This window comes from Scaptodrosophila lebanonensis, unplaced genomic scaffold, assembly GCF_003285725.1.
Source record: "Scaptodrosophila lebanonensis strain 11010-0011.00,11010-0021.00 unplaced genomic scaffold, SlebRS2 tig00001415-arrow-pilon, whole genome shotgun sequence".
Lineage (NCBI taxonomy): Eukaryota > Metazoa > Arthropoda > Insecta > Diptera > Drosophilidae > Scaptodrosophila > Scaptodrosophila lebanonensis.
In genome coordinates this window covers 4,154,090-4,180,764 of record NW_022060742.1, presented here as the reverse complement: position 1 = coordinate 4,180,764, position 26,675 = coordinate 4,154,090, and the positions used below count along the sequence as shown (strand labels likewise).

General features: G+C 38.2%; 3 protein-coding genes across 4 annotated transcripts; 1 reads left to right on the top strand and 2 right to left on the bottom strand.

The window, feature by feature from the left end:
* Positions 1-1,979: 1,979 nt before the first annotated feature.
* On the bottom strand, positions 1,980-20,235 carry LOC115632342 (adenosine deaminase 2-A). Its single transcript, XM_030529448.1, has 4 exons — positions 20,126-20,235; positions 3,302-4,308; positions 3,045-3,227; positions 1,980-2,977 (listed from the first exon to the last, which is right to left on the bottom strand). The coding sequence occupies exons 2-4, from the start codon at positions 4,148-4,150 to the stop codon at positions 2,351-2,353; spliced, it is 1,659 nt and encodes a 552-aa protein (XP_030385308.1). The 5' UTR covers positions 4,151-4,308; positions 20,126-20,235; the 3' UTR covers positions 1,980-2,350.
* On the bottom strand, positions 5,539-7,809 carry LOC115632341 (adenosine deaminase 2). Its single transcript, XM_030529446.1, has 3 exons — positions 6,829-7,809; positions 6,330-6,512; positions 5,539-6,265 (listed from the first exon to the last, which is right to left on the bottom strand). Exons 1-3 carry the CDS (start codon positions 7,729-7,731, stop codon positions 5,666-5,668), a joined length of 1,686 nt encoding a protein of 561 aa, XP_030385306.1. The 5' UTR covers positions 7,732-7,809; the 3' UTR covers positions 5,539-5,665.
* On the top strand, positions 12,731-17,933 carry LOC115632340 (glutenin, high molecular weight subunit PW212). Of its 2 annotated transcripts, none has more exons than XM_030529444.1 (13): positions 12,731-12,886; positions 12,955-13,273; positions 13,344-13,382; positions 13,457-13,624; positions 13,676-13,738; positions 13,931-13,975; positions 14,444-14,644; positions 15,387-15,896; positions 16,008-16,109; positions 16,167-16,589; positions 17,017-17,101; positions 17,166-17,656; positions 17,717-17,933. In XM_030529444.1, the coding sequence occupies exons 2-13, from the start codon at positions 12,980-12,982 to the stop codon at positions 17,822-17,824; spliced, it is 2,529 nt and encodes an 842-aa protein (XP_030385304.1). In that variant the 5' UTR covers positions 12,731-12,886; positions 12,955-12,979; the 3' UTR covers positions 17,825-17,933. The 2 variants fall into 2 exon arrangements, with proteins under 2 accessions (XP_030385304.1, XP_030385305.1); XM_030529445.1 differs by having other exon boundaries at positions 12,731-12,926; positions 12,987-13,273.
* Positions 20,236-26,675: the final 6,440 nt, after the last annotated feature.

The window sequence follows — 26,675 nt, the reverse complement described above, 5'->3', positions numbered from 1 at the left end:
AATAATTTTCAGATGTTGCGAAAACGCCTAAATAATATTGACAGTAATCTAGTTTAAAAAGCCCTAAATGGAAAATAAACCATTTTGTAATACATACAAAATTATATTATTATCCAATTACTAGCTATCTAGTTCTCTATAAAAAATACCTGGCTACTAATATCAAATAATACTAATATCCATGTAAATAGAAGTAGTTTAAAATGGTTTGGAGGCCGATTATCGACCTCGTTTTATGCATACTTCGATGCGATATATCAAACTATATGAAAGTCTCAAAAAAGTATGCAACACATTAGTCACAGGCGCACGACCCGCACAAATGTCGGCTACAATTTCCGCAACACCACAAAATGGTGGCGCTCGCATTTCCGCTTTAACACACATTCACACACATGTCGTCCATTTCAATGTTTACGCGTTAGCCATACACAACACATACGCACAGAACTACGGTGTGTAGTGCTCGTCTTTTATTAGTAATTTATATGCTTCGCGGTCGCCACTACACACGTTGTATTTTTTTATGTGCGCGCACCCTCAACAACACATTAAATGTGCAGGACATCAAATTGATGAGGCTGTCGCCGCCTGCCGCCTGCCGGCAACCGCCGGCCGACTGCATCATTATGCCCGAACGCTCTTTAACACGTTCATCAATTTTATGGGCTCATACATATTTAGGAGCACCGGCTGCATTTGCTATAAAACGCTCGTCATTGCTGGGCCAAATCAAAATCGAAACGCAAGCCCGTAAAATTGAAACATTACAGTGCCGTCCAAAAACTCGCTCTGTGCAGCTCTTGGTCAGCACTAATCAGAAGCAGGCACATAGCGCATTCTCATTAAACGTTATGGACATGCGAGGTCTGCTTAACAACTACCAAAAAGAAAGATTTTCTGGTGATAGTAATGTGAATTGAAAGGATGAAATAGGCAACTTTTTGTTGCTCAGAGGTTTTCCAATCTGGGCTCTAGAAAGTGAATTCACTTTTCGGAATATGTTATACAATTTTATTGGTATTTTGCTAATTGATAATTGACCAAAAAGGCGGAATGAAAACGAATTCATCTGCACTTATAGCGCATGATAAGCATGCGTTGAAAATTAAAGAGGGAAAAATCATTTTCATTATTTTTCCTAATTCCTAATACATTTTAAATATAGTTTGTAGTTTCTGGGTTTTATCAGCTGATTTTGGTTTTAGTTTTTTGGATAGGAGTTGAGATACCAAAAAAATGCGAATACCATTTGAAGGAGCATCAAAATAGATAATAAACCACAACACTTTCCTTGCAATATTTACAGTTATTTTAAAATATTGTTTTCTGCATGGTGCATATTTTCTCATTCAGTTTTTGTCTGGCGATAATTTAGTCTGTCTAAATATTATTAAATACTTTTTTCTTGAAAGTAAAAAACTTTTTACTTTTATTTAAACTCATTAAGAATACTTGATTTGTGGGTTTCTATTTCACTTAAAAATGAAATGTGATTGGACCCGTTTCCTACCAATTGATATTTCGTTGCCTTTCAATTTTGACCAAGCTAAAGGGGTATTATATCATTGGGTATGATTTTTAAAATGGTCTCCATTTTACGCTCATATAAAGCATATTAAACGCATTTCTGAACTAGAAAATCTCTTATCTATAAGTACGTGTTGTCTAATCTTTACGTCCGCCTAGATTATCACAGAAAAGTCGAGTTCTATAAAAAATGATGGGATTTTTGATGATTCATCAGAAGAGAACTCTCAGCTCCCACCTCGGCTATAAACTTTTCAGTGCATGGCCAACAAATTTATGTGGTCGCTTACCAGTGGAAATGGCTACATGCGGTTGGTTGCATAACTCATTACGCTAAGCCTTCAAATCTACGAGCAGCCTTACATTGAAATCAGCAGTATCAGCACAAGTCGTTTATTTAACTTGAACTATGCATTCGTTTGGCTCTTTAAAGGAAGCTTTTCCTGCAGTTCTGTGTTCAAATATGTATTTTCGGTTACATCATTATTAGGATACAGAGCTTAAGTTAACGTCATCATATTGTAACTAAACATTAATCAATAACAATTATCTTACGAGTGGCATACGAAATGAAATGAATTGGATGCGATTATGATTGACACGACGCTAAGTGCGTAACTGATGGATGGCTGAACTGAACTGAGCTGAGCAGAGCTGAGCCGGAGAGTGTATGATGCATCAGCATAATTCAGTTAATTATCGTAGATTGGCGCGCAGCAAATTGGAGCACCAAATTCGTTGGTTGCATTAGTTCCGGTTGGACATCAGACTAGCGGAGCAGGCATCTTGTGACCAGCAGCGCTACCACCACCCGTGCTAGTCAAGCGAGCTTTAAACTCGGCGCTGCCGACCTCTGTGTTCCCGTGATGACGTATTCAATGAAGGCATCCCACTTTGGTTGCCACTTGCTCAGCGCATCGTACTGCTGGTCCACAGTGAGCGAACTGTATCGTATGGAATTGAGCGCCAGTTTCTTTAGCAACCGCAAATCGGAATGTGCCGATGCAATGCCAAGGAATGCTATATAGAAGTCGTGCGACAATGGCGTTGCCTTCCAAAAGGAGGGATCATCGGATGAGATTACAACGGGATAGCCATCGGCAAAGAAATGTGAGCACGGATGATTACGGAAATCGGTGACCAGCTGCAACACCTGATTTGAAATCGGATTCACCTCAATAGCCACGTTGAGCTTCTTCAGCATTTCCAGCACAAACGGATGCTTGACCAGCGCAAAGCCATGTCCAATACGTTTGGTGCCCAACAGCACGGCGTCGATAAGATTCTCATCGACGGAGGAACCGTACCAGTTCGTTTCACCAGCATGGAAGTAGAAATCAATGCTTTCGGGCACTGCCAGCAGCTCACTGATAAACTCCTTGAGCGGCCGACCCAGCTCCTCTTGGCCTACCAGATCGAAACCAGCCACAAAGTCTGGGTACAACTCCTGCAAAGCGAAAGCAAGATTGTAAACTTAACAATGAACTTAAAAGGCAGAAAAGGCAGGTACTTACCGTTATAGTAAGCAGAGTTTTAATATAGTCTGAGACAACACTTCCATTGGTATTACGCAAAGGAGCGTAAATCATCCGAGAGCCTATGAAATCAGAATGCGCGTCCTTAAACTTCTTCAGAGTTTCTACATAAATTCGCACGGTATCCACTTCGGTGTATTGTGTGTCCTCCAAATCATACAGCTACATAATAAATATCGAAAGAATACGCATTGTTGCTGATATAACTCGCGATAATCGTCATTGTTCTTACTCACCACCGGCAACGTTGTTCTAAACTCTACATATTGTACATTATCAGCAAGGAACTCTTCCAAGGCGTTGTAATAATAATCAGCCCATACAGGCGCATAGAATAATAGTCCATTGACGAGAGAAAAAATTGTCATAAATTGTTGCCAGGCTGCATTATTATCATCGAATTTTGTGGTGGGGAAAAGGGTAAGACGCTCAGCCAGATATTCGTCCACTGCATTGCCGCCATATTTCGTACGCACATCCGACATTAGACTCCATGTGCAGTCGCTATCCGAAGACTGAGCTGGCTGGTTTTTGGAAAATACCAGCGATTCCGCCTCAAGACCCCCGACATTCTGGCACACCCACAAGTTATCACGATAGGTGAGCTTGATGAGGTACTCTGTACTTCCTATAGCCGTATCATGTGCATGCAGAACCGCCCCCTTGGGCATTGCTGACATATAGCGGAAGAGATCGGTGGCCTTGATGTTCTCGAGCACCTTGAAAAAATGCTGCGATGGCTTGAACAGATGGGGCGTTATCAGACCCTCGTTATATTCCTGCATTTTGGTGGCCATTATGATTTGGTTAGCTTGCAGTTCACGTTCGTTCAACTGTAGATCTGAGCCCAGGGCTTTGGATTCCTCATATCGAAAGAACATGTTACGCAGCGACGCGTAAGCCTCCGGGGATGGCCGGCTCTGGGTAACAACGGGTTCGACCACATATGAAGGACCATATGATTTGATCAACTCTGCCATAACCGACTGATTGGGACGCGGGCGTGCAGCTAGCGAGGGTCTCGGGGAGAGCACCATGCAGAGACAAATCGCAAAAAGTACGATAAGATTTCGACGGTCCAACATTTCTTTTTTTTTTTTTGTGCAATTCACGTGCTGGCCGGGGTTTTTGTTTTATTCAAAAGACGTCTTTCCACTTGCGGTTTGGATGTGTTCGTGTTAATGTCCGTAGAACAACTAAGCCTTTAACGTTCAATGGCGGCTAATTTTGATCATTCGCTTATCTGTAATAATTTTCAATGTAGATTGTGTATTGAACTATGGCACTATCTTGGTAGACTCTCTGCCATGTGCGACGACAACAGGTAGCTAAAGCCAGCCAATACGGCTGCTATCTTGATTGCCTGCCAATGGCATATCATTTCCTGCAAAAATTTACTAACCAGTCAGCCAGCACACGCCTCTTGAGTTAGTTGGCAACCAGTGCTAATCTCTAATCATTGCTAATCATTCAGGCATCTTGATTTATGATTACCAAAGATTAGATTGCAGTTGCGAAATAAATACGAAGATACTTATATTATTTAAAGCGCGCAAATAAAGATTATTGCCCCTTGCAAATACCATTATGATGTATGTATAAGTACTCATATAGTGTGTCGAAAATCTGTTACTGAAATTTAATCAATTTGAAAAATTTGTCACCAGTTCTTGAATGGCGGCCTAAAAATGGATAATTGCTCAAATAAATTCCAAAAATATGATAAGGCTTCATACACGTATGCTTAAAACGCTAATGCATTCTTCGAATATATTATTAAAATCTACTGATAAAACTTGAAGAGAAAGTTATTCATCAGTTTGTTCCCTTTATACTTGTATATGTATTTTCACACAATATTAATTAAGATTAATATCAACGGAGGAATTTTTCGGTATCTATGAATTAATTTTCTTTGTTTTGAAATAATACATAAATACATCAAAATTGTGATAACAGAACTGAGAATAAAAAAATATTTTAATAAATTTTGTATAACCAAAGGGTAGATATGTATATTCACCTTAAACTGGTATACCCTTATAAATTGCAACATTTGGAGTCTCTACCTCTTATAGTGCCTGAGATCTAGGTGTTCATACGAACAGACGGATAGATGTACAGACATTGCTAAGCTTTGGGGGGTCTTCCACGCCTCCTTCTATCTGTTATTTTTTGTATCTTTGCACCTTTTAAGTACAGGGTATAAATAGGCGGCTTATGCTCTTTTCTCAATCACATCAAAGCTTTACAGAAATCTTTGTAACTGAACAGATTACTGATCCAATGTTTAGAGTACAGAAAATAAGCCATCGCCTTTTAAAATAATTTCTATTATTTTGAGTTCAATCATAATTGATGCCTGTGCTAGCTTTTTTCGCAAATGGGGCCAATACAAAAACTAAAAACCTCCCTTTCCCATACATGAATCTCAATATTATTCCATTTTCGAAAATATAATTAATTGCAACAGTTTAGTTTATCCGAAAACTTGAAAATATAATTTTAATAATACTGCAAATTTGGGCACACTAGATTTGGGAAAAATGTTGCACACTACTCTAAAATGTTGATTGCATAACGAAATAAATTCTCTCCACCTAATTGTTGTTCACAAAGGTTTCCAACCACCTGTTCCAGCTGGTGCGCCATTTTAGTAAGGCTTCGCGTCTTTCATCCACATTCAAGGCACTATACATAAATGAATTCATGGCCAGTTGCTTCAAAAGTCGTAAATTTCCCTGTTCAGAGGCAATACCAACAAATGCAACATAGAAATCATCGGTGAGAGGCGCCGCATTCCAAAAATACGGGTAATCCGAGCCGACGACAATGGGAAACCCAGCAGCTATCAGATAGGCCGCCGGATGCATACGAAAATCGTTCATGTACTGCAAATAGTGATTGGATAGAGGACACACCTCTACAGCAATATCCAATAGACGCAGGACATGCAGCACTTCTGGATGTTGGGGCACATTCATGGCATTTCCCAAACGCTTGCTGCCCAGGAGAAGGGCATCAATGAGGTTATCATCGCTGCCTGTCGAGTTCAAGCACCTCGAATCCCCGGCATGAAAGTAAAAGTCGATTTCTTTGTCGATGTGCAAGAGCTGCAATTGCTTGCCCAGAGGCGGCAACTGACACTCGTTACCAAAACTCAACAAATCGAAGCCAACAAACAGATTAGGATAGTGTTTCTATGAGAAGAGGAGGAATATTCAGGTGCTTTAAGTTCAGAACAAACATCTACAAGTAGTATACCTTCAGCAGACGAGCATTTTCAATATACGTATCCATGCGGCTATCTTTATAGTCCCGAATCGGAGCGTAAATCAACTTAATTCCGACAAAGTCACTATAGCTATAGCGAAATATGTTGGCGGTTGTAACGAGCGATTGAGCCGTGTCCAAGATCGTATAATTGGTGCCTTTTAAGTCGTACATCTGGGGGCAGTGCATTAGTTAGAATAACAAAACCACGAATAGTCTACTACTAAATCGAACAGGATCATGTTTTGGGAAAATGTGCCACTTTGTGGTCGAAAAAACTATTCATTATTTACAAATGAATACCGAAGAGTTTTTAATGAACCAACAAAAATTCAAATAAAGAAACGATTAAAGAACCCCATTTTCCTTATAACATTGAACGAGTGATCCGTAATCAAAGGTCAACAAGAAGGAACTAGTAATCAGTGATATGTGATAGCAGTGATAACAATTATCAATGATCAGCAAAAATGATCAAATCATTACTCACAACCGGCAATGACGAGCGCAGTTCCACATAGTTCACGCCATCCGCATAGAGATCCTCCATCATGCGAAACAAAAAATTTGGCCAATGTTGTCGAAAGGTAATGAGCCCATGTATTAGGCGATGAGCTCGTTGCATGTGCTTTGCCAAATCCTCCGAGCTCATATAGTTTTGCGAGTCTAGGGAGAGACTTGCGCGCAGTTTATCCAAATATTCATTGCTATGCTGGTTAGCCCAAAAGTTGCTCATCAGCTGCCAGTTGCATTTATAATCACCACTGGGCGGAATATTGGGGAAAGTGTTTGAAAAACGGAAGTCCTCGAATTCACCGCTGATGGCCACACAGGCCCACAGATCCCTGCGATAAGTGAGCTCGATCAACAGCTCGGTCTTGAACATGCCGGCATCATGAACATGAAGCAATCCGCCCTTTGGCATACTGCGCAACAATCCGTACAAATCCGTTTCACTGATGTTATACTTGCTCAGAAAATGCGGACGTGGCTGATAGTCGCTCCAAATGTTATGCAGCTCATTGTCCACCGTCTTGATAGCCAATAGTTGTTCATTGGCCAGCTCCTCGCGCGGCGTAAGACGTAATTTGCCACCAACTTGCATCCGTCGCTCATTTCCCACAAAACGGGCACGCGTACGCTCAAAGCGCTGCTCCGGCGTCAATCTATAGTACTCGGCATTAAGGCAAAGAGCCCACAAGAGGGCCAACAACATCATGAAGAGCAACACCACGACGCTTATGTTGGCACAAGTATTTCTCCACTTCGAAGTATTTGGCTGCATGGGTGCCTCGATTCGCAAGGTGCGTGGCAGCTGCAACGGATAGTTGGCGATCGGTGACTGGGACGAGGCACACCGCCAAGGCTCCTCCCATTTTGATTTGGTGTCCATAACCGAAATTTTGTTTTTTTTTTTGTACTTTTTTGTATAGAACTTTTCTCTGGAAGTTTTTAAACTATTTTCTCTACGCAAGCCTGAAACTGTTACAAATTATTCACATCTGACTCATAACTCATTCGTTACTATCTATGTATATACTATATGTATAGTACTTGTCGAAGTGCTAATTCAAAACTTCTTGCTCGTACGTTTGGTTTATGGCCGCAAGCGGCGCAACACATATATTAAATGGTATTATTTCATTTGTTTTATTCTGCTACGAAATAAAATTTAGCTCAAATTTTAAGTGTCTTCCACTTAAAAACCATTATCGCCAGCCGAAGGTTATCAGGGAGCGGCACAAGCTCTGCTTTTCTCTGTTTTCTCTTCTCTTTTGTACTCTGAGTGCATTTTTTATATAAATAGCCAATCGGCTCGGGCTCTGATAAAACGGCAATCGCTGGAAACAAAGCAACTGACGCACGCCGAGCGCCCTTTGAGCTGGACGAGCATTCGGCGTTGCAGGGGGTTGCTTTTATTTTTGTCAGAGCTACGCCGGCGACGACGACGTTGCCGACACCACCAATATTGGGCGCTGTACTATATAAGCAGCTACAACCACCGCACAGTGGTTTCATTCATTGTCTCACTGTATAATGACTAATTCGTTGTTTCAATGTATGGATTTACGTATGTCAAATAAATGCGGGATGGTGATTTGCTTTATGTGTATAGAACACTACATGAAATGTCTGTCTGTCCGTCTGTATGATCACCTAGATCTCAGAGACTATAAAAGCTAGAGACACAAAATATTGCACAAAGATGCCTTATGTGTGTACGCTATACGAGTTTGTTTTATTTTTTGATTTCCCCCCCAACTTCCTCACTATGGGGGTTTTTTCGTAACGCCATTCGTATAATCGCCTATATCTCGAAGACTATAAGACCTCGGGACATCAAATTTGAAGTCCACGATGCCTTATGTGGATACGCACAAAATGTGTTTTTTTGGAATTCCCCTGCCCCGCAAATTAGTGATTACGTGTCCGTATGCCAAGTTTCTTATTCTTCTAAACATATGTGCAGAGTATTTCAAAGTCGGGACACCCGACTTTAGCTTCTCTACTGGTTTTGTTAGTTATTTATTATGAACTGCAGTCCTTTTTTTGGAAGCAATTGAGTTGAGATTTCAATATTTGGGTATTGGAAAGGCGTTTCCCAATATTTATTTAGATTTCAGTTCGACTGACTATATGATAGACAACTGGGGGCTTTTAAATTACTTAACCGATTCAATTCTGTCGATTACGTCAATGGACTTTAAAACGATTTAACGCATTAACATTAAAAACCAGTCAAAAGCGTCTGAAATGTAGCTGATACTTATTAGATTAACAGTATACACATAATTCTGTTTTTACACGGTAGCTTGGTTCCAGAAAAAGTCGTGTAAAAAAACCGTGTAAGAAAAGATATTGATTATATGTTATTTTAAATTGTGCTTAATGGAAAAATGTCGGGTAACCATATATACAATTTTTAATTTTCGAACCGTGTTAAATCTAAACCGTGTAAAAAAAAGGCAGTGTTAAAACAGAATTAGATATGTAACAAGTTCGGCGAAAACTTAAGACGGGGGGCAATTGGGTTAACAGAGATATCGCCTAAGGGCGACTTCCTTTCGGAGTTAAAATATGTATATTGGGAAAGCAATTGGCACACAATTTTCACAACTGACTCAATAAATTTCTCTACTTTAAAGCACACATACATACAAAATTGTTTCTGTAAATCACTTTTTAATGGGTTTTAACACAGTGCTATGAGATAATTAAAATATCTGCAATATTAAGAATGTTGTTTATATTCCAATTCAATAAATTTTATTCGCAAACTATTATTGCCCATACCACTGTGCTCAAGCAACATGAGGCGGCGTTGGTGGTGGTGTTTCGTATTGATATTGTTGTTGTTGTTGTGGCTTTTGTCGCTGGTGGTGCCCGTGTTGTATGCAGCCCAGCTGCGATTACATGGAGCATTCATACAGAGAGCAGCTGACTGCTGCACTGATTCGAAACAAGGGTTCGGATTGCGCCGCAGTTGATTGCGCTGAGTCATCGGGCACGGACACAAACAGCAAACAGCAAACGTATCCTAGACTGACAAGGGCCAGCCAGGAGGAGCCGCAGGAGCAGAAGGAGGGACAGGAGTGCAAAATGCGCGGTAAATATGACAACCTTTCCTCGGCAACTAAAACTGCAACACACACACATAACTGTCAAACAGCAGAGAATCCAGAGGAGAAGAAGGCGCTTACAATGCTCAATGATGATTGCCTGCTGTTGATATGCGACCAACTTACCATCAAGGACCAATTTGCGATGCTGCAGCTGAACGAGCACTTCAGAGCGCTTGTACTGCAAATTTGGCGCAGGAAGTATGCCAATGAATTTGACTGGAGCCAGGAGCGGCAATTAAAACTGCTGAACACTGATGAGCTGGGTGAACTGCTCGGCTATATTGGCAGCATGACACGAGCCCTGCTTAACCTCAGCGCCAGCGGCTTTCAGCGGATGCAGCGCCAGGGAAAGCGCATGCCAAACTTGCGTAGATTGAGCTTGAACTGCAATCTGGGCAACGATGATAAGATGGAGATGGAGGCGACAAGAATATTGCTGTCGAATCTATCAGACATTTGCATGAACGTTGTGGACTTGCGGTTGCGGCCAACAAACGGATGTGGAGGTGCCCTGACGCCTCCAGTACTGTCAATGCTCTTTACCCAACTGCACTTAAGCGTATTTGAACTGCTGCCAGGCGATGTCAGAGGGAGTGTGGGTGGGTGCAACTGCTGGCAAACGGATGCGTTCGCTTGGAGGGCCATCAAATATTGCCAAACACTGCAATCGCTGAAACTGCCAGCGTGCGCGGTTCGAGCGGCAGCCATGGATATTGCAACACTGCCAGAGCTGCAACAATTGACTGTCTTGTATGACTCCTGCAGCTTCCACTCATCGCCGTTGGCAGCTGACAGTGATGATGATGATGACAAAGTAAATGGTATGGCAGCTGGTATTGCTGCCAAAACTACAGGGGCTCTGCTCGCAGCTCTTCTGGCTCATGGGAGTGGTGGGCGTGGCGGTGGCGGTGGCACCTGTAAAATAGTGGCTCTACATTTGCAGTGTCAGCTTGACGTTGGATTGTTGCAGCTGTTGCTGAGGGAACAGGGGCCGGGGCAGCAGTTGTGTCGCCTGCATAAATTCGCCTGGCATGCGTGGCTTAGCGTTCACTATGATGCGCGCGATGGCAGCATCAAGTGGCTGCCTCAGCAGCCGCAAGTGGCGCGTGCCGTGTTACAGTTTGTTGCCAGCCAAGCTGCAAGTTTACAGGAATTGGATTTCACGCGCAATGTACATGCAACACCCGCATTTCTGAAGGCTTTGTCTACCCATTTGGAGCCGGAAAGGCGCAACGTGCAGGTGTGGCATGAGGGTTGCCGCAAGCTGGCAACGCAGGAACTCAACAGCACACCGTATATGCGATTCGAATTTAAGCGGCCTTAAAATCGGAATTTTATAGTCTACACCAAGGTATATGAAAGATCTAAGAATTTGGAGCTAACTTTAAACTCTGTAAGTGTTTATAATGTAAGAGTTCGTTTTTTTAATTGACAATATCAAATGTAAAGTAAAACTAATACAATTACACATAAAAAATAAATAATTAAAACATGTTATTGATCTCACAGTAATATGCTGGATATCTATAAACAAAAGAGCTTTTTATATCATCAGCTGACAGAATGCTGAACTGTTTTAAGGGGTTGGTTTTTAATCAGCTTTATAGACCCTTAAGTCTTTTAACGATTATATTTTAATTTTATAAAATAATAATTTTAACAAGCATAATATTTCAGCAGTTAACAAATCTTTTAGAAAAATCTATTGCATTTTTGTTGTTGTTTTGTTAAATTGGGGGTTGACCATTCTCGAGTACAAAAACCTAATCTGTAGATTTAGTAAAATAATAATGACTATTAAGGAGTCCTTTTGTAAAAAGCAGTGTGCGATATTTTCTATAGATTACTTCAGACAACTGACTCTAATATATTTTATTTAAAAAATTTGTGTTATGTTGGTCTGTTTCTCACTAAAATATGACCCATCACAATCCCAAAGTTTGTTGTACATGGCCCGGCCAGAAACAATTCGACTATCCACCCATTACAAAACGATGGTCAAGAAATGTCTGTTTTTTTATACCCTGTACCCGTATGGTAAAAAGGGTATATTAGGTTTGTGCAAAGTATGTAACATGCAGAAGGAAGCATCTCCGACCCCATAAAGTATATATATTCTGAATCAGCATGACGAGAGAAATCGATCTAGACATGTCCGTCCGTCTGTCCGTCCGTCTGGATGAACGCGAGGATCTCAGAAACTATAAAAGCTAGAATAACCAAAGTTGGCATCCAGATTCTCCTAGGTCCGAGTAAGGACGAGTTTATTTTTTTTTTTTTAATTTTCCCCCCCTTCCCTCGCTACAGAATTTCGTCAATAGCGTCCACATTTCAAATGCTACCTCAACCAAACTTTGCACACATAATTTATATATAATTGTCTACTGTTGTTATCCAATTCGGTCAATTCTGAGAAAAGTTATTAGCGAAACAAATTCTCTACAGTAAAACCCCCACAAACTGCAGCAACGAGTTCGCTCTTCTTCTTCCTCTTTTTGCTGCTGCTATGGGCGCATATAACTCAGCGACGGAAGTTTACCTGGGTACAGGGTATTACACTGTCGGGCTTGCTCGACTGTAGCGTTCTCTCTTGTTACTTTCAAAACTTGTGACATCTCTAATTTAATAATAAGTTGATGTTAGGGTCGCTTTTGTAATGTGATTCTCATCAGTGTTAATGAGAGTTATTTTAAATGTCAACTTTTCTTCTTGCGTCAAGTGCTTACACATATCTGTAGTTATTTCTCTAAACTGTCACAAACAAAAGCATTAAATTTTCAAATTTGTATAAAATGTTAATTTAAGTTTGTAAAGGTTAGAGCAAAAGTATTTTGCATTTAACCTTTTCAAACGCTTTCGTTCGCTTTTGGCAATTTGCAAATCTGGAACTCTTATTTAATTATTTTTGAACAACAAAACAAACTGGTAAATCCTCAAAACTGTATACTGAAAAAATAAATTGTATGTAAGTACACTAAGCGATTGCTCAATAGAACCTCACAGAAATGTGCAACCAAAATGTCAGACGCATGTTTCGATAGAAATTCTGTGCTGCTGCCTGATGAGTTGATAGCTGCGGTTGGTAGATTTTTAAACCACCAGGAGGAACAGAGTGCCGCTTCGGCGGCCCAAATCTGTGCCGACTATTTTGATACCGAAGACCAGGAGGAAAACGGCGACAACGACGACGCCCTAGACTGTATCGAAATGGCGGCGCGGCGTGACTCGGCATCACTTGCCAGTCGTGCCACTATGCGCCGCAGCTTACAATCTAATCAACCATCGCATTGCGTACAGAATGCAACACCAATGGTAAGGGAAAAGTATTTCCAAATCCAATAGTATACGAACTGAACTTCTTTAACTCCTCTTATACAACAAGTTTACGCCTTGCTGCAGCATGAACAGCAGCTCAGCTACGGTTAGTATAGAGCGTGAGATGCTTGTAAAAGATTCTTTTAATTATGCTCTCAATATGTCCAAAATATTTATTAGGGCAGTGGCATGCCACCCAACACAGGTAGTCCAATGCAGCAACAACAGCAGCAGCAGAATACAACCCTACAGGGAAATCCGCAGAACTCCAATCGAAGTTTAAACCGATCTCAAAGCGCCCCCTCCACGACTGTCAAACGCGATTGTCAACGCGGTTACGATGCCTTTGTAAGTAAAAGCTTTCAAGTGGCAGTTTATTTTTCTAATACCCCCTTACAGTGTTCCGAGCAACAGAAGCGTCCACAAAATTTTTTTGGCTTGGAAAAGTCTCCTACGTTTCCGGTGAGTGTTCGCAAAGGCATCACACTTGTGCGAGGTAATACTTGCTAGGGCGTTATCGAACCATACAAAAACATGCTCTTGTTTCTAAAATTTGTGATAATTATATGGTCTGCATGATTCGAAAGCTTGCTTACAAATATTGCATCGAAAGAGTGCCACTGAAAGCCTATCTCATAATTTCTTTTATTACAGAACGCACAAAGCCCGCAGCAGCAAGAGCCTTTAGATAAAACACCCGTAAGTTACAAAAAAGAAAAAGATGAAATGTTAATCTATTGAAGTTTTATACTTCCTATTAAACAGTTGTTGCTTTAATTTCAATTTCTATTCGTTTTTTTTATGCCTATGTGTATCACAGTAATTATTATAAGTCACAATTACCTTACGCCTCGCACGGAACAAAAATTACTTTATCCTGTCTTAACTTTCATTTAGTAATAAAATTATGCAAAAAAGACAATAGGCGGAATAGCGCTTATTATATTGTATCCTGTTTTAAGATTTGGTGCTTGACATAACAATCAACACCACGCGTTATCTTATCAATTCTTAAAATAATTAATTAATAAGTATTAATTAATTCAATACTTTAAATAATTTAACACGAATCTATTTCGCTTTTAGAAGTTGCTGTCAATAGAAATTCAAGTCACAACAAATGAAATAGCACATACTTAACTATTCCCTCCTTTTTCTTTTAACTAGTGCACTGACACTTTAACAGGACAGCGGAGTTCCTTTCAAATGTCAGGCAGAGAAATAGAGGCCTGTCGTGATGTAAATACTGACTATAACTGCAGCGATATGGGTATGGGCTACGAGACTTTTCAAGCCCAACAGAGAAAGCAACAGCAACAACAACAACAATGTGGTTTGCAAAACAGGGACGGTACTTTTACAGATTTTGTAAGTTTGAAATATTTTTCCTATATGTAGTAATATTGTATATTTATTAAAATGTAATTATAAAGTCTGGTGACGAAATCGATTGCAATTTCGACGCTGGTTATTATAGAAAAAAAATGCAATTCAAAAAGAAAACAAATCAAAAGGCAATGACGAATTACTCTTTAACTTTTAAATCGCCTCATCGTGGTGATCATAATTGGCGTTTAAGCTTCCTAGTATTCCCATAATATATACACATTTCATACAAAACAAGAAAAGAATGCTGTACACAGAAAAAATTTATTAACAAAATTTAATTAATTAATTAAATGAAATATAAAATATTCCATACATACATTTACATTTACATCTGAATCGTGTCTATGCGTGTTTGTGTACTTGTACATATGTATGTGTGCATTACATAATTATGTCAAAGCAGCAACAAATACAGCTGCGGACACAGCTTGGGCCTGGTTATATGCCTATAACTTTCTTCCTAATCAACCTATCTTAATCACACCACTGCCACGCACAAACTAATATACCCTTTTACCCTTTGGGTACAGGATATAATCAGTGTGGTGTAAAAGAGGTGACGAAACACAGAACCACAAAGCAGTTCGGGCTAACAAGACATATTTTCGGCTTACCCCATCCATTTAAACCTGCTTGTCAGAAAGCGATGACTTTCGTCGCTAAACTTAAACCCCCTTTCCAATAAGATGGTAATACGCTGGCACTTTTTTTGAGTTTTCAGGCGCCTAATCTGAACAGCACAAGGGTAGAGTCTCAGCAAAATCAGGACCCCAGGTGTAGTGCAAGTCCATCCTTTGCCCGACAACCTCCGAATAACGCTCCTTGTGCTAGCGGAACACAGCCAACAATGCAACGTAGCCCCAATCGCCCAAATTTTGGGCCCCAGCCAGGATCCTATGGAAAATCAGAATATGAGCAATCGCCTCAATTCCCGCAGTTCACACAACCATGCTGTAAGGACCATCATCAGTCAGAATATGGACAGCAGTCAGGCTATGGACAGCAATCAGGAGGCTACAGGCAACAGCCTTGCACGCAGCCATGCTGTAAGGATCACATGCAGCCAGACAATGGGCAGCGTGCGACACCACAGTCCTGCACACAACCATGTTGTAGGGATCACAATCAGCAAAGCTATAGAAAGCAAGCACAGTTGGCACCTTGCACACAACCATGCTGTACGGACCATCAACAGTCGGGTAATAGTCATGGACAGGGGAACTTTGGACAGGTGAGAGCTGAGAACGCAATTGTAGGAATTTATAAATGCGATATTGGATCGATCTTAACCTAAGTTTGCCTGTAAGCATTAACACACTTATTGTTTTTGAAATCTCCCAAGTACTCCACAATGGACGAAACCAGCTATATGGAACTGCCATCGCCTCCACGACCATCATGTCTGCGCCAAAATACGCAACAACAAGCTGGCTCATCCAATCAGGTTAGTCCGTTGTCAGTTAAGCGAACGCACAAACCCATTACTAACCGACTGGATTAGGTGCAAGTATCTTTTCGTGACCAACCATCATTGGTGCAGCTCGAGACACCGGGTTGCCAAGAGCCGCAAAATACCACAATGAGTCCACCCCAGCATCGATTGAGAGCCCCGATGAATCAATCAATGTACCAGATGCGTCAACAAACTCCATGCCCGGCGGTACATCAGCAACATATGACGGGTACGAATCAAAGCATCGGGGCAGGAATGAGATGTCAGGGGCCACGCTTTCCACCACCCGCAAACCAAATGGGCATGTATGCGGGTCCACCGAACACGTCAATGAATCAGATGAGCTTGAATCAATCATCGTTTAATTGCCAGCAACAACCTCCAGCAGCGCCACCGATTAGTAGCAGCGCACCTCGGTGTCCAGCACCCATTGACTTGTCGAGCTCTTTAGCCACAATAGCTACACTAAATGTAAGTTAATTATTTATTTGCATGCCCTCTACCCAGACACATAAGAATATTAAAGAACTTTTTGGGTCACTTTTCAACCAGTTTGTCGTAAGATGTAGATAATGAGTTGGCCATAAATAAATACATTCTTTGGCTCATTAAATTGCAATGAAATTTACTTAACATCAGCGTTAAGGCCACTTGAAATTTAATTTAAATTTATCTCAGCTTCTTAAAAATCTATGATGAAACTATGCTGTTGCACTTTTTGCGTCTCAAAAGCTATTCGTACTAATATATATCTAGATTCTTTACCATCAAACATTATCTTTTCACCGCTTTTTCTGCAGCGAGTATAGAAATATGAATATAAATACATTTTAGTAATTAACTTTAAATCGAATAGATTTTCACATACCTTTGCCCTTTACCCCTTTTAAACTAATAGAAAAATTCAAACTACGCTGGCACTTGTCCTACGCCGACTAGTGGAGGTCGTTCCATACCTTTAGTGTTTCCGGATGACATGACGCGTAAGTTAAATTTATGATGAGCACACGAATTGTGAATTGTGAATTAATAGAAAAAGCATTACAGCGGAGGATCGTTTTTTGTTTCGTACTAAGGCGCTATTCTTTGAAACGCTAGTCAAGGACCAATACTGTCCGGGTGTCATACAGGAAACGTTGAATGGACGCGAGGATTTCAACAATTACGCCTTTGAGATTGCCTTTGCAGGTATTGTACCTGACAAGCTAGGCCCCATCGATCCCATAACCATGCTGGAAGCAATCCAACTGCGCATCGACTACGAGCGCTCAGAGATACGAAAAAAATTATCCACTTCTACGACAAGTCGGACCACCTTTATAAATGTTAGTAGTACTTCAAGGGGTTCAAATCGGAACCAACGACGTTCTTCGCGTAATGAGCCGCGTCGGCAGTCATCGATGATTTTAACCCAATCGGGTGCCCAGACCGAGGACATTGACAAACATTTCGGGTCCAAAAACAAGTCTGAGGTCAACTCGGCCATTGCAGCATTTCTCAAAGCCGAAAATGAATACCGCAGCTCAAATGTGGATGCGGTGAGTGTTCGTAAGCCCGATAAATTCAATAAATGACTAATTCTCATTTGTCAACTGCAGCATCAGGACTTTGAGGCTAATGTGAACTCTTTGGAAACCAATCTATTTGGTTCGCCAATAAAGTTTAACGCATACACTGCGACCACAACGCCAATTGATAACAGATAGATGATACGATTGTGCCCATGCAATGCATATAGTTGGATACTGTTAGGAATGATTGGAATTTTGTGTTTTTCAGTGCAAAAATAATAAATAAGTGTTATATTAATGTTAATTGCTTTGTTTCCAATCAGCAATTCTAGCAAGTGCGCACATTGTGAATTCTCAAAAGAAAATCTTTGTTTATTAAATCACAAAAATTACAAACCTAACAGTCATCGTAATAAGAATGAACAAAGGTAAGTATAGTTTTTGCACACTCTGTGCCAAATCCAAACTGATTCGAGTATAGAATAGAAAGTATAAACAAAGGCTATATATAGACTGAAACTTTTAGTTTATTAAGAAAATTAAAATAAAAATATTCAGGGCATAGACTTGTTACGAAAGATCACATGACTTTAAATCGTGTTGTATTAGTTTTGTAGCATTAAAGTCCTATTGATTTAATTTGCCAGTCAGTCAATCAGCGCTTTTGTTGATGCATTTTTTTAGAGTAGTTCGCTTTAAAAATACAAATACATTAAGCAGTTTGTGAGCTTTAATTGATTCACCACATTCTCACAAAAATAAACAAAACAAATTGGAATAAATACAGAAACGTTGCCATTATCAAATCTATTAATTTTAAAAGCGCGCATTAAATCATTTGTGCATTCCTAAATAAACCTAATTAAAAATATCAATAATGTTTTTGGATGGAGCTAATAGACAGCCAACAAATAATGTATTTGTGTGTTGAAAAATTCAATAAATGAAAAGAATTAAAAAAAGTTTTCAATCGCTTGCGTGATTTGTAAGCACATTTAATTTTTTCTGAAATTGTTTATTGAAGCGCTTTTCCTTTTTTTTTGCCAAAAAATAACTTTAACCGGTTATTGTTACGGTTTCATTTTATGAATTCAACCCAAATTGATCCCCTTTTTTGAGTATTTAGATAATAAATAATCATTTGAAGTAAAGATCTCTAAATAAAATGTTATGAGCGAGTGGATAAACTTTCATAGTACGTCTAATCTGGTGATATAGAGTTTATACATGTTTAAAAGCATAACCAAAAATGGATCCTTAAATCATGGGTGGTTTCAACATGTTGAGAAACAATTAAATAAACGAATAGGACCAGCCTTCTAAAAAGAAAGCCTATTTTTAGTATACTTAGTGCAAGAATTTCTTTAGTTATATACTAAACACCAAAATATGATCAAAAAGAGCTCCAAAAAATGACAACGAGTTTTCCTTCAGATTCAAGAATTACTGATTGCTTTTGATAAGCAAACAAAGCCAATAAGGCAATGCCAGCATAATCTGTTATATGCTGCGAGCATAAGAAAGTATTTCCATATCTATAAAGAGCGCACTTTTTTGAAATGAGCACATATGTGATCCATACGGCAATATCTCGCAAAGAAAGATTAGATGGGCATAAGTTTTAAGAGCGGGCGTCAATGAACTCTGCGCAGCATAGCGACACATAACACAGGCCCACATACATGCTTGCCTTAGTATGTATATATGTACTTGTAAAACAAAATAAATAATCAAATACAACTAAACCAAAAGCAAATATACATATGTACATATATGTATGCATGTGCATACAAATACAAATCAGCTGTCTCGGTCGCATCTCTTTTCAATTTGATTTGCCCAACTGTACAAATATAAAGACATTGGCTTTGACTCTTCGCGCAAACCAAACCTTTTACACACTAATTTGCAACTAAAACAATACAAATAAGAGCTGCCGGCAACAAAAATGAGTTTCAAATTAGTTAGTTGACTGAATATCTACTCAATTGACATCTAATTAAAATGCGCATTTTAATTAAATAATATTTTATTTGGTGGTTTTTCTATTGTTTTATTTTTTATTGAAAGTTTTGTCACTTTTAAGTTGTTGTTTAATATGGAATGCAAATTTATTGTAATAATAAAAAAAAAACAACAATAACAACTCTGCTGTCTGCTGCTGACTTCGCATAAAAATTTTTGTTATCGCCTGCCATAAAAAACTAAATGGTTTTTATTATCATATCGAAATATAACTTGCACGCAATTCCTTTTGTGTTTGTTGCAAAATAATATTATTTTGGAAAAAAATTAATTACTCTAGTGTTATACTAAGCATCATTAAAAGCACGCCTATTGCACAAATGGGCTAATGAATTAGTGGCACAGAAATTCTTTGTTGCATTTTCCTTTTGTTAATTGTGATTATAATTTGTTTGTGGCAGAATATTCATACACGACATGCAATCGTTTTATGACATTTATTTCATTATCAGTTTGAGTAAATATGTTTACCGTTGGATGAAATGCGTCAACTGCACCGAATTCGATGAACAAGAAATACTGAAATACTTTTCTTTCAGAGCGCGCAAGTAAGTACCGCACGCCAAAAGCGCGCCCAAGAGACTGACTGACCCGACTCTACGCCGACTGCCATCACCTCGGAGAGGAACCACCACACGATCCGCTTACTTGTTGCCGTTTTTCTAAAGAGCAGCAATCATACATACTTGTACATATGTATATGTACGTGAATGTAGCAGCTGATCGTAAAGTATCAATACGAATGCTAACAAATATAAATAAAGACAGCCCTTTGTATGCAATTATAGAATACTATGTAAATATTATTATGTATCTAACGCAGTTGCATCACACCAGACTAATATTCAAAGAGACTTGTAGCAAAATAAAAGAGAACGAAGGAGAGAGACAAAGAGAGAGAGAGAGAGGGAGAGAGTAAAACAGATGCCGGCCCTCAACGTGTGCTTTCGAATTCGTTTTTGAGAGGCAAGTCTGTTTGTTGTTTTCCCGCCCATAGTACGATCGATCAAGTTTATTTTGACACTGCAATAACGGTAAGGGTGTTAATGCACAATTCTTGATTACACACATTTTAAGTAAGCTTAAAATAAATCATTATAATACAATATTCTAAGAAAGAATGCATGCGATTAGTTTGGGATTGCTCATATCTTGATCGAACATAATGCTCACTGGTACGCCCTCTGCTGCTATGCTGTGCATGATCTAATGGACGTAGTAAAAACGCTCCATTATCATATTAGTTCTTTAAAATAGTGCTCGAAACGAGAGCTAAGTTATCACAATCTCGCTTTTCTCCAATGTTTAATTATTAAATCGTTTTGAATTTTCGATTAATAAAAATATGTAATCGATTTTATTGGCACATATTTCACTCGCCCATGTTAATGTACTTATCTCTAAAGATGTACATTTGCATGTATGTACACCTATGTATATAGGTATGTATATAATATATACCCGTTCATAACAAAGCAATTGTATATGCATTACCATTACTTTGCACTTAAAATCTAAGTACATTTATACGTCAGCTTACAGTCAACAATTTCAAATGTTTTTGTTTCCTACAAATAAAATAGCATCGTTTTCATTTCCTTAACTCTACTAAGCAACCATTCATTTTGTTTTGCGAGCTTCATAAACAAATGTCGATTAATGCGAATATACAAACATAATATGTATTTAATGCGTCAGTTGAAGACCCCACACATCGAAAATTTGAATAAACATTCAAGAAAATTGGAAGAAGAAATAACATAAAGCAAAATAATTTTATTGATGTTACGCAGAATATTTGAGAATTCAGGGGATATTTTTAAATATATCCGTACAAGAACAAATTTGGGAATTATATTTAGTTTTCATTGATCAGAAATAACTATCTGATGCATATTAAATTAAAATTGATTTTTGTTTGTTTTTATTTTTGCGCATACTTTTAGAAATTTAGGTGCAATGGAAATTTTGCACATTGCGTTAAAATTTTCTAAAAGCTCAAATATTATACAAATATGTACATTCCATCCAGAAAAAAGTGTTGAAATATGCAAGGGCAGGAGGACAAAGACAATGTAAAAGTAGCTAGACAAGCAAACATTACAGACACACACACACACACTCGGATAGGACAAACAAGGACGACAAACGGACTCATAAATAAATTCATAAGTGCATTGCATGCAAAATTTTATGGCAAATAATCTTTGCTTTGCATACGTGTATACAAAACCCAGGTCAGAGGCAATGTCTGAACTTACGGTTATGAGTGTGCGAGTGTGCGTATGCGCCAGGATTAGACAGACTTAAATGAATTTATGGCATGTGCTAATCTCAACTCAGGCTTTATGATGGCAATAACAGCAGTCTAGTAAAGACAAAGGCAACTGTATGTATGTACTTGTATGCCCCCAGCTTGGTTTCATACACAACTTTGTTTCATGCATATATGAACATTTCATGCAGGCTCTCTCACTTTAAAAGCTGATTCATTCCATATTTCCTTTTAAATTTCATATAACAAGAAGGGTGATAAATTCATTATTGGAAAATTAATTATAATAATGTGAGTCATAAATACAAATGTTGCAATTCCAATTTTACATTTGCAGCTCGTTGATAAAATGAAACAGTCATTATAAATTTCGAAAATGGCATACATATTAGAGATAGCGGTTATTAAAATAGATAAGTTCTTTGTTCGATCAATGACTGATTGTTACTCTGAGAGAATTTGATTTGATTTGAAAACTTAAGGCACGGAAAGCGAAATTTATTATCTTGATACAAATCAATGAATGCATATAAGTTCTTAATAGGCGTTTAAAATATTATTCGTGTCATTATTAAAATTTTTTAAGATGTCGATTGGAAAAACTGTATCGCACATTTTCATTCCCTCTATTGCATTCCATGAATGTTACATTCCATGATTATATCGATCGATGATATCGATATATGTATATGCTTTTGTGGGTTTTGTTCACACTAACCTAGTACCTTTTATTCCCTTAAAAACGTTGTTCCTAAATACATCCATAGGCTTTCAAATTAAATTAAACAATACTGTTATTAAATCACAATATTCATATATATATATGAGTCATGCTCATACAATGAAAAATAAATATATTAGCGGAAATTCTATGAACAGAAATAATAAGTAATTTTGGGCCTGGCAAGTGTAATATTACTGTAAACAGACTGTAAGTTTGGCTTTTAATTTGATGTGAAGTATCAGCTATTGTCGTAATTCGTTTGAATTAAAAAGTTAACTCATGCTTGTATATTAAGTTATTTCAACTGAAATTGCTTTAAACTTCATTAGCCTATGATCTCACCCATAATAAAGCCCGAAATACGTTAGACAGTTGGTTTTTTACAAATTACTGTAAAATCCAAATTAGGTAAGCTAACACAAAACGCAAAACTACTGACTACTGGTTCTTTTCATCAACAAAATCATTGACGCTTTTTGCATGAATTTGTTTACGCGAGTGAGTATTTGCTGCTGCAAAGTATATTTTTTTTTAGACCAAACACATCGCTGACTGGAACTAATGTTCTTTTTATTGTCTTTTTTATGCGAAATATTTTTTAATAACGAACATATCGTGCATACGCTTGAACGTAAATAGTCTTTAAAGACCACACGTGTTGAAATTTGCGCAACAAGATCAAAAACTACCCATTCAGCCCACTTGCTGGCTGAAATGTGCGTTTATAATTTTGCATTAATAATGAGATTAGTTGTTTGGATGCACATGGCGCTAAATGCAACGCGCGCCCAATCTTCCTTGGGCAAATATTTACGATACTAATTTTAAACGCTATGCGTGTAAACAAAAAGAAAATCATAAACAAAAGCTAAATCCAAATTGTTTTCGCGTACAGTTAGTGATCCGGCACGAAGGGTTAAAGCAGTGAAGCGATGATGAGCTCCATTGATGAGAACAAAATTTTCAATTTGCAAATTTCGTTGCACACAGCATTGCGGTACTGCGGGGCTTAGTGACGGTTAAATGAATGTGTACAAATGTGTTTACACACTCGTATACTTGTACTTGTATGTGTGTGTGTGATGGATGTGGAGTGACTGTGGAATTTGCAGCGCGTGCAACCGCCTATTAACAGCATGAACAACCGCCAAACTGATATGTACATCTATGGCTGTCTAGTTACAGGTCTATTTGTACGGATTACATAGTATGGTTGCCCAAAGTGCATACATTGTCTCCCAACAGGAGGCACAAGTTGATTATGCCTTGTTTTGGCACTTAATGTGATGAAATATGCACAATGCCATTAGAGCCAATGGAGGTGATGACGCCGATAGCACAGTAGTCAGCCACCAATTGGGCTACACACATACATACACGCACACACGTATATGATACTATACAGTGTCATGTACACCACATGATTACACAAACAGATACAGAACGATACGCACACTCCGAACTATACATGCGCAGCATTCGTGAATTATGCAACAGTATTTTAAGTTGATTTTACCCCATTTCATTGGAACTTATAAATATACACATATGTTAAGTTCTCTTCTCTTTTTTTCGTGCTTCCCAATATTTTCAATTTAAATTGCAATTTGGTTTATGTTTGCAATTCTGTTTGTTGCATACTTTTCGAATAGAGTAATAAAATCTCTCAGCTGCAGATGGAAATAAATTGATTTTTGCAGCATTCATGTTGAGGTAATTTTCAACCGAAAAAGTTAGGTGTAAATGACCGTGGCGTGCTTTATTAAATTTAACATTAATTAAACAAAGCTATAGACAATTTAGGTGTGGACTTTGAAGCTTTTAAAAGAATAGGCACATATCCTTTGCCATATGAAAGCGGTGGCAGTTTCAGTGGCAGTTTCAGCAACAGACCTGTTTATTGAGTGTGCAGGATCATCACACACTTTCTTAATAATACAATAAATGCTACTGTGTATAAGAAAAAATACTCTATACAGCCAATCTTTTTATTCGTATGTTAGCATGACTGACTGACTGATTGTCACTGTTCGCTGTGCCAAAATTCGCATTGAAGGAATCATTGTTTACATATGTGGGCAATTGTTTTGTGAACTTCTTAATTGTTTTATGAACATCTCAATTGTTTTGTGAACATTTATTTTTATAAATTTGGAAATTATTGTGTAAACACAATTTTAAGCATAAAATGTTCAAAGTGGGTCGAGAAAGCGTTCCAACACGATACAGAACATCACGGAAAAACAACACATTAAGTAGATCCCAGAAAGGATGGTCAAAATTCGTTAATTGACAATTAGAGATATTGCTGATGGCCTCTCTAATGGATCAGTTAACACAATTTAAAAATAATAGTGTTTTACCTCGTAAAAAAAATCACAAAACAACGTCGCGATTCTTTCCGACTACAATGAAAAATGCAATGCATGGTAACTGCAGATAAGTCTTGGATCTATGCTTATGACACCGAATTAAATGATCATTTGAGCGAATATCGAGCCGTAGGGGAGTCAAAATCTAAATAACCACGCTAGATCGCCCAAAAATCAAGGTTGTGCAGACCAAAATATCTCTTCGACATTGGATATTAACAGTAACAATCATCATATTTTGGGTATCTCTTTGATAAATTTTCCGAATGAATCGGTATCTAACGCATCGCGCTGCGATTTCTGAAGAAACAACAGCAATGGTGATGAACCTGCAATAATAGTCGTGTAAAGTCTTTCGCACCGATTAATTGTTTAATACATATATACTGCGAGTCTAAGCACGATGAACACTGTTTGCTTGTGTGGCAAATAATTCAAATTTGGATAAATTCAAATAAAACAGCACTGAAACAAACTAATTGCTGAAAAAAACTATTAACCATTTGCGCAAAGGAAAACAAACAACTACATACATATACATATTATACATTTTTGCTTGGTTTGAAGCATTTTTTTTATACCCTGTACCCGTAGGGTAAAAAGGGTATATTAGGTTTGTGCAAAGTATGTAACATTCAGAAGGAAGCATCTCCGACCCCATAAAGTATATATATTCTGAATCAGCATGACGAAAGAAATCGATCTAGACATGTCCGTCCGTCTGTCCGTCCGTCTGGATGAACGCAAGGATCTCAGAAACTATAAAAGCTAGAATAACCAAAGTTGGCATCCAGATTCTCCTAGGTCCGAGAAAGGACGAATTTATTTTATTTTTTGGAATTTTGCCCCCCTTTCCCCGCTACAGAATTTTGTCAATAGCGTCCACATTTCAAATGCTACCTAAACCAAACTTTGCACACATTATTTATATATAATTGTCTACTGATGTTCAATTTTTTTATTAAATTATTATTAAATTCGGTCAATTCTAAGAAAAGTTATTAGCGAAACAAATTCTCGCCAGTAGAACCCCCACAAACTGCAGCAACAAGTTCGCTCTTCTTCTTCCTCTTTTTGCTGCTGCTATGGGCGCATATAACTCAGTGACGGAAGTTTACCTGGGTACAGGGTATTACACTGTCGGGCTTGCTCGACTGTAGCGTTCTCTCTTGTTTTTAAAACTGAATTCTCTAGTTGAAGCCACATTGTTGGCAAACAATAAAAAACACTTGCAAAAGAAATTGATTGAAACATAACGAAAATAACTAATGTAAAAACATGAATTAAAATATTTATAAACAGAATGCCAAAAAAGGCAACAGCGATTATTTATTGAAAAAATATCCACTGAAAGCTTATGGAAATGACCAAAAAAGATATGAAAAGTTTCATATTCATGTGGAATAGATGGATATTTGATCATGAGCTTGGTATTTCTACGGATATGTGGGTAAAATGTAAGAGTTGAATTATTTTTTAATATCCAAGGAAAAAAGATGCCTCAACATGTCCGATTTGCTGATTAATGATGATTAAGTATTTTAAGCGGAAAATTTTATTTGTTCATAACCAAATTTAGCAAGATCAGCAATAGCTATGTCGCTTTAAATGGTGTTTAAATGTTAAATATGAATAACTTTATTATTAAGA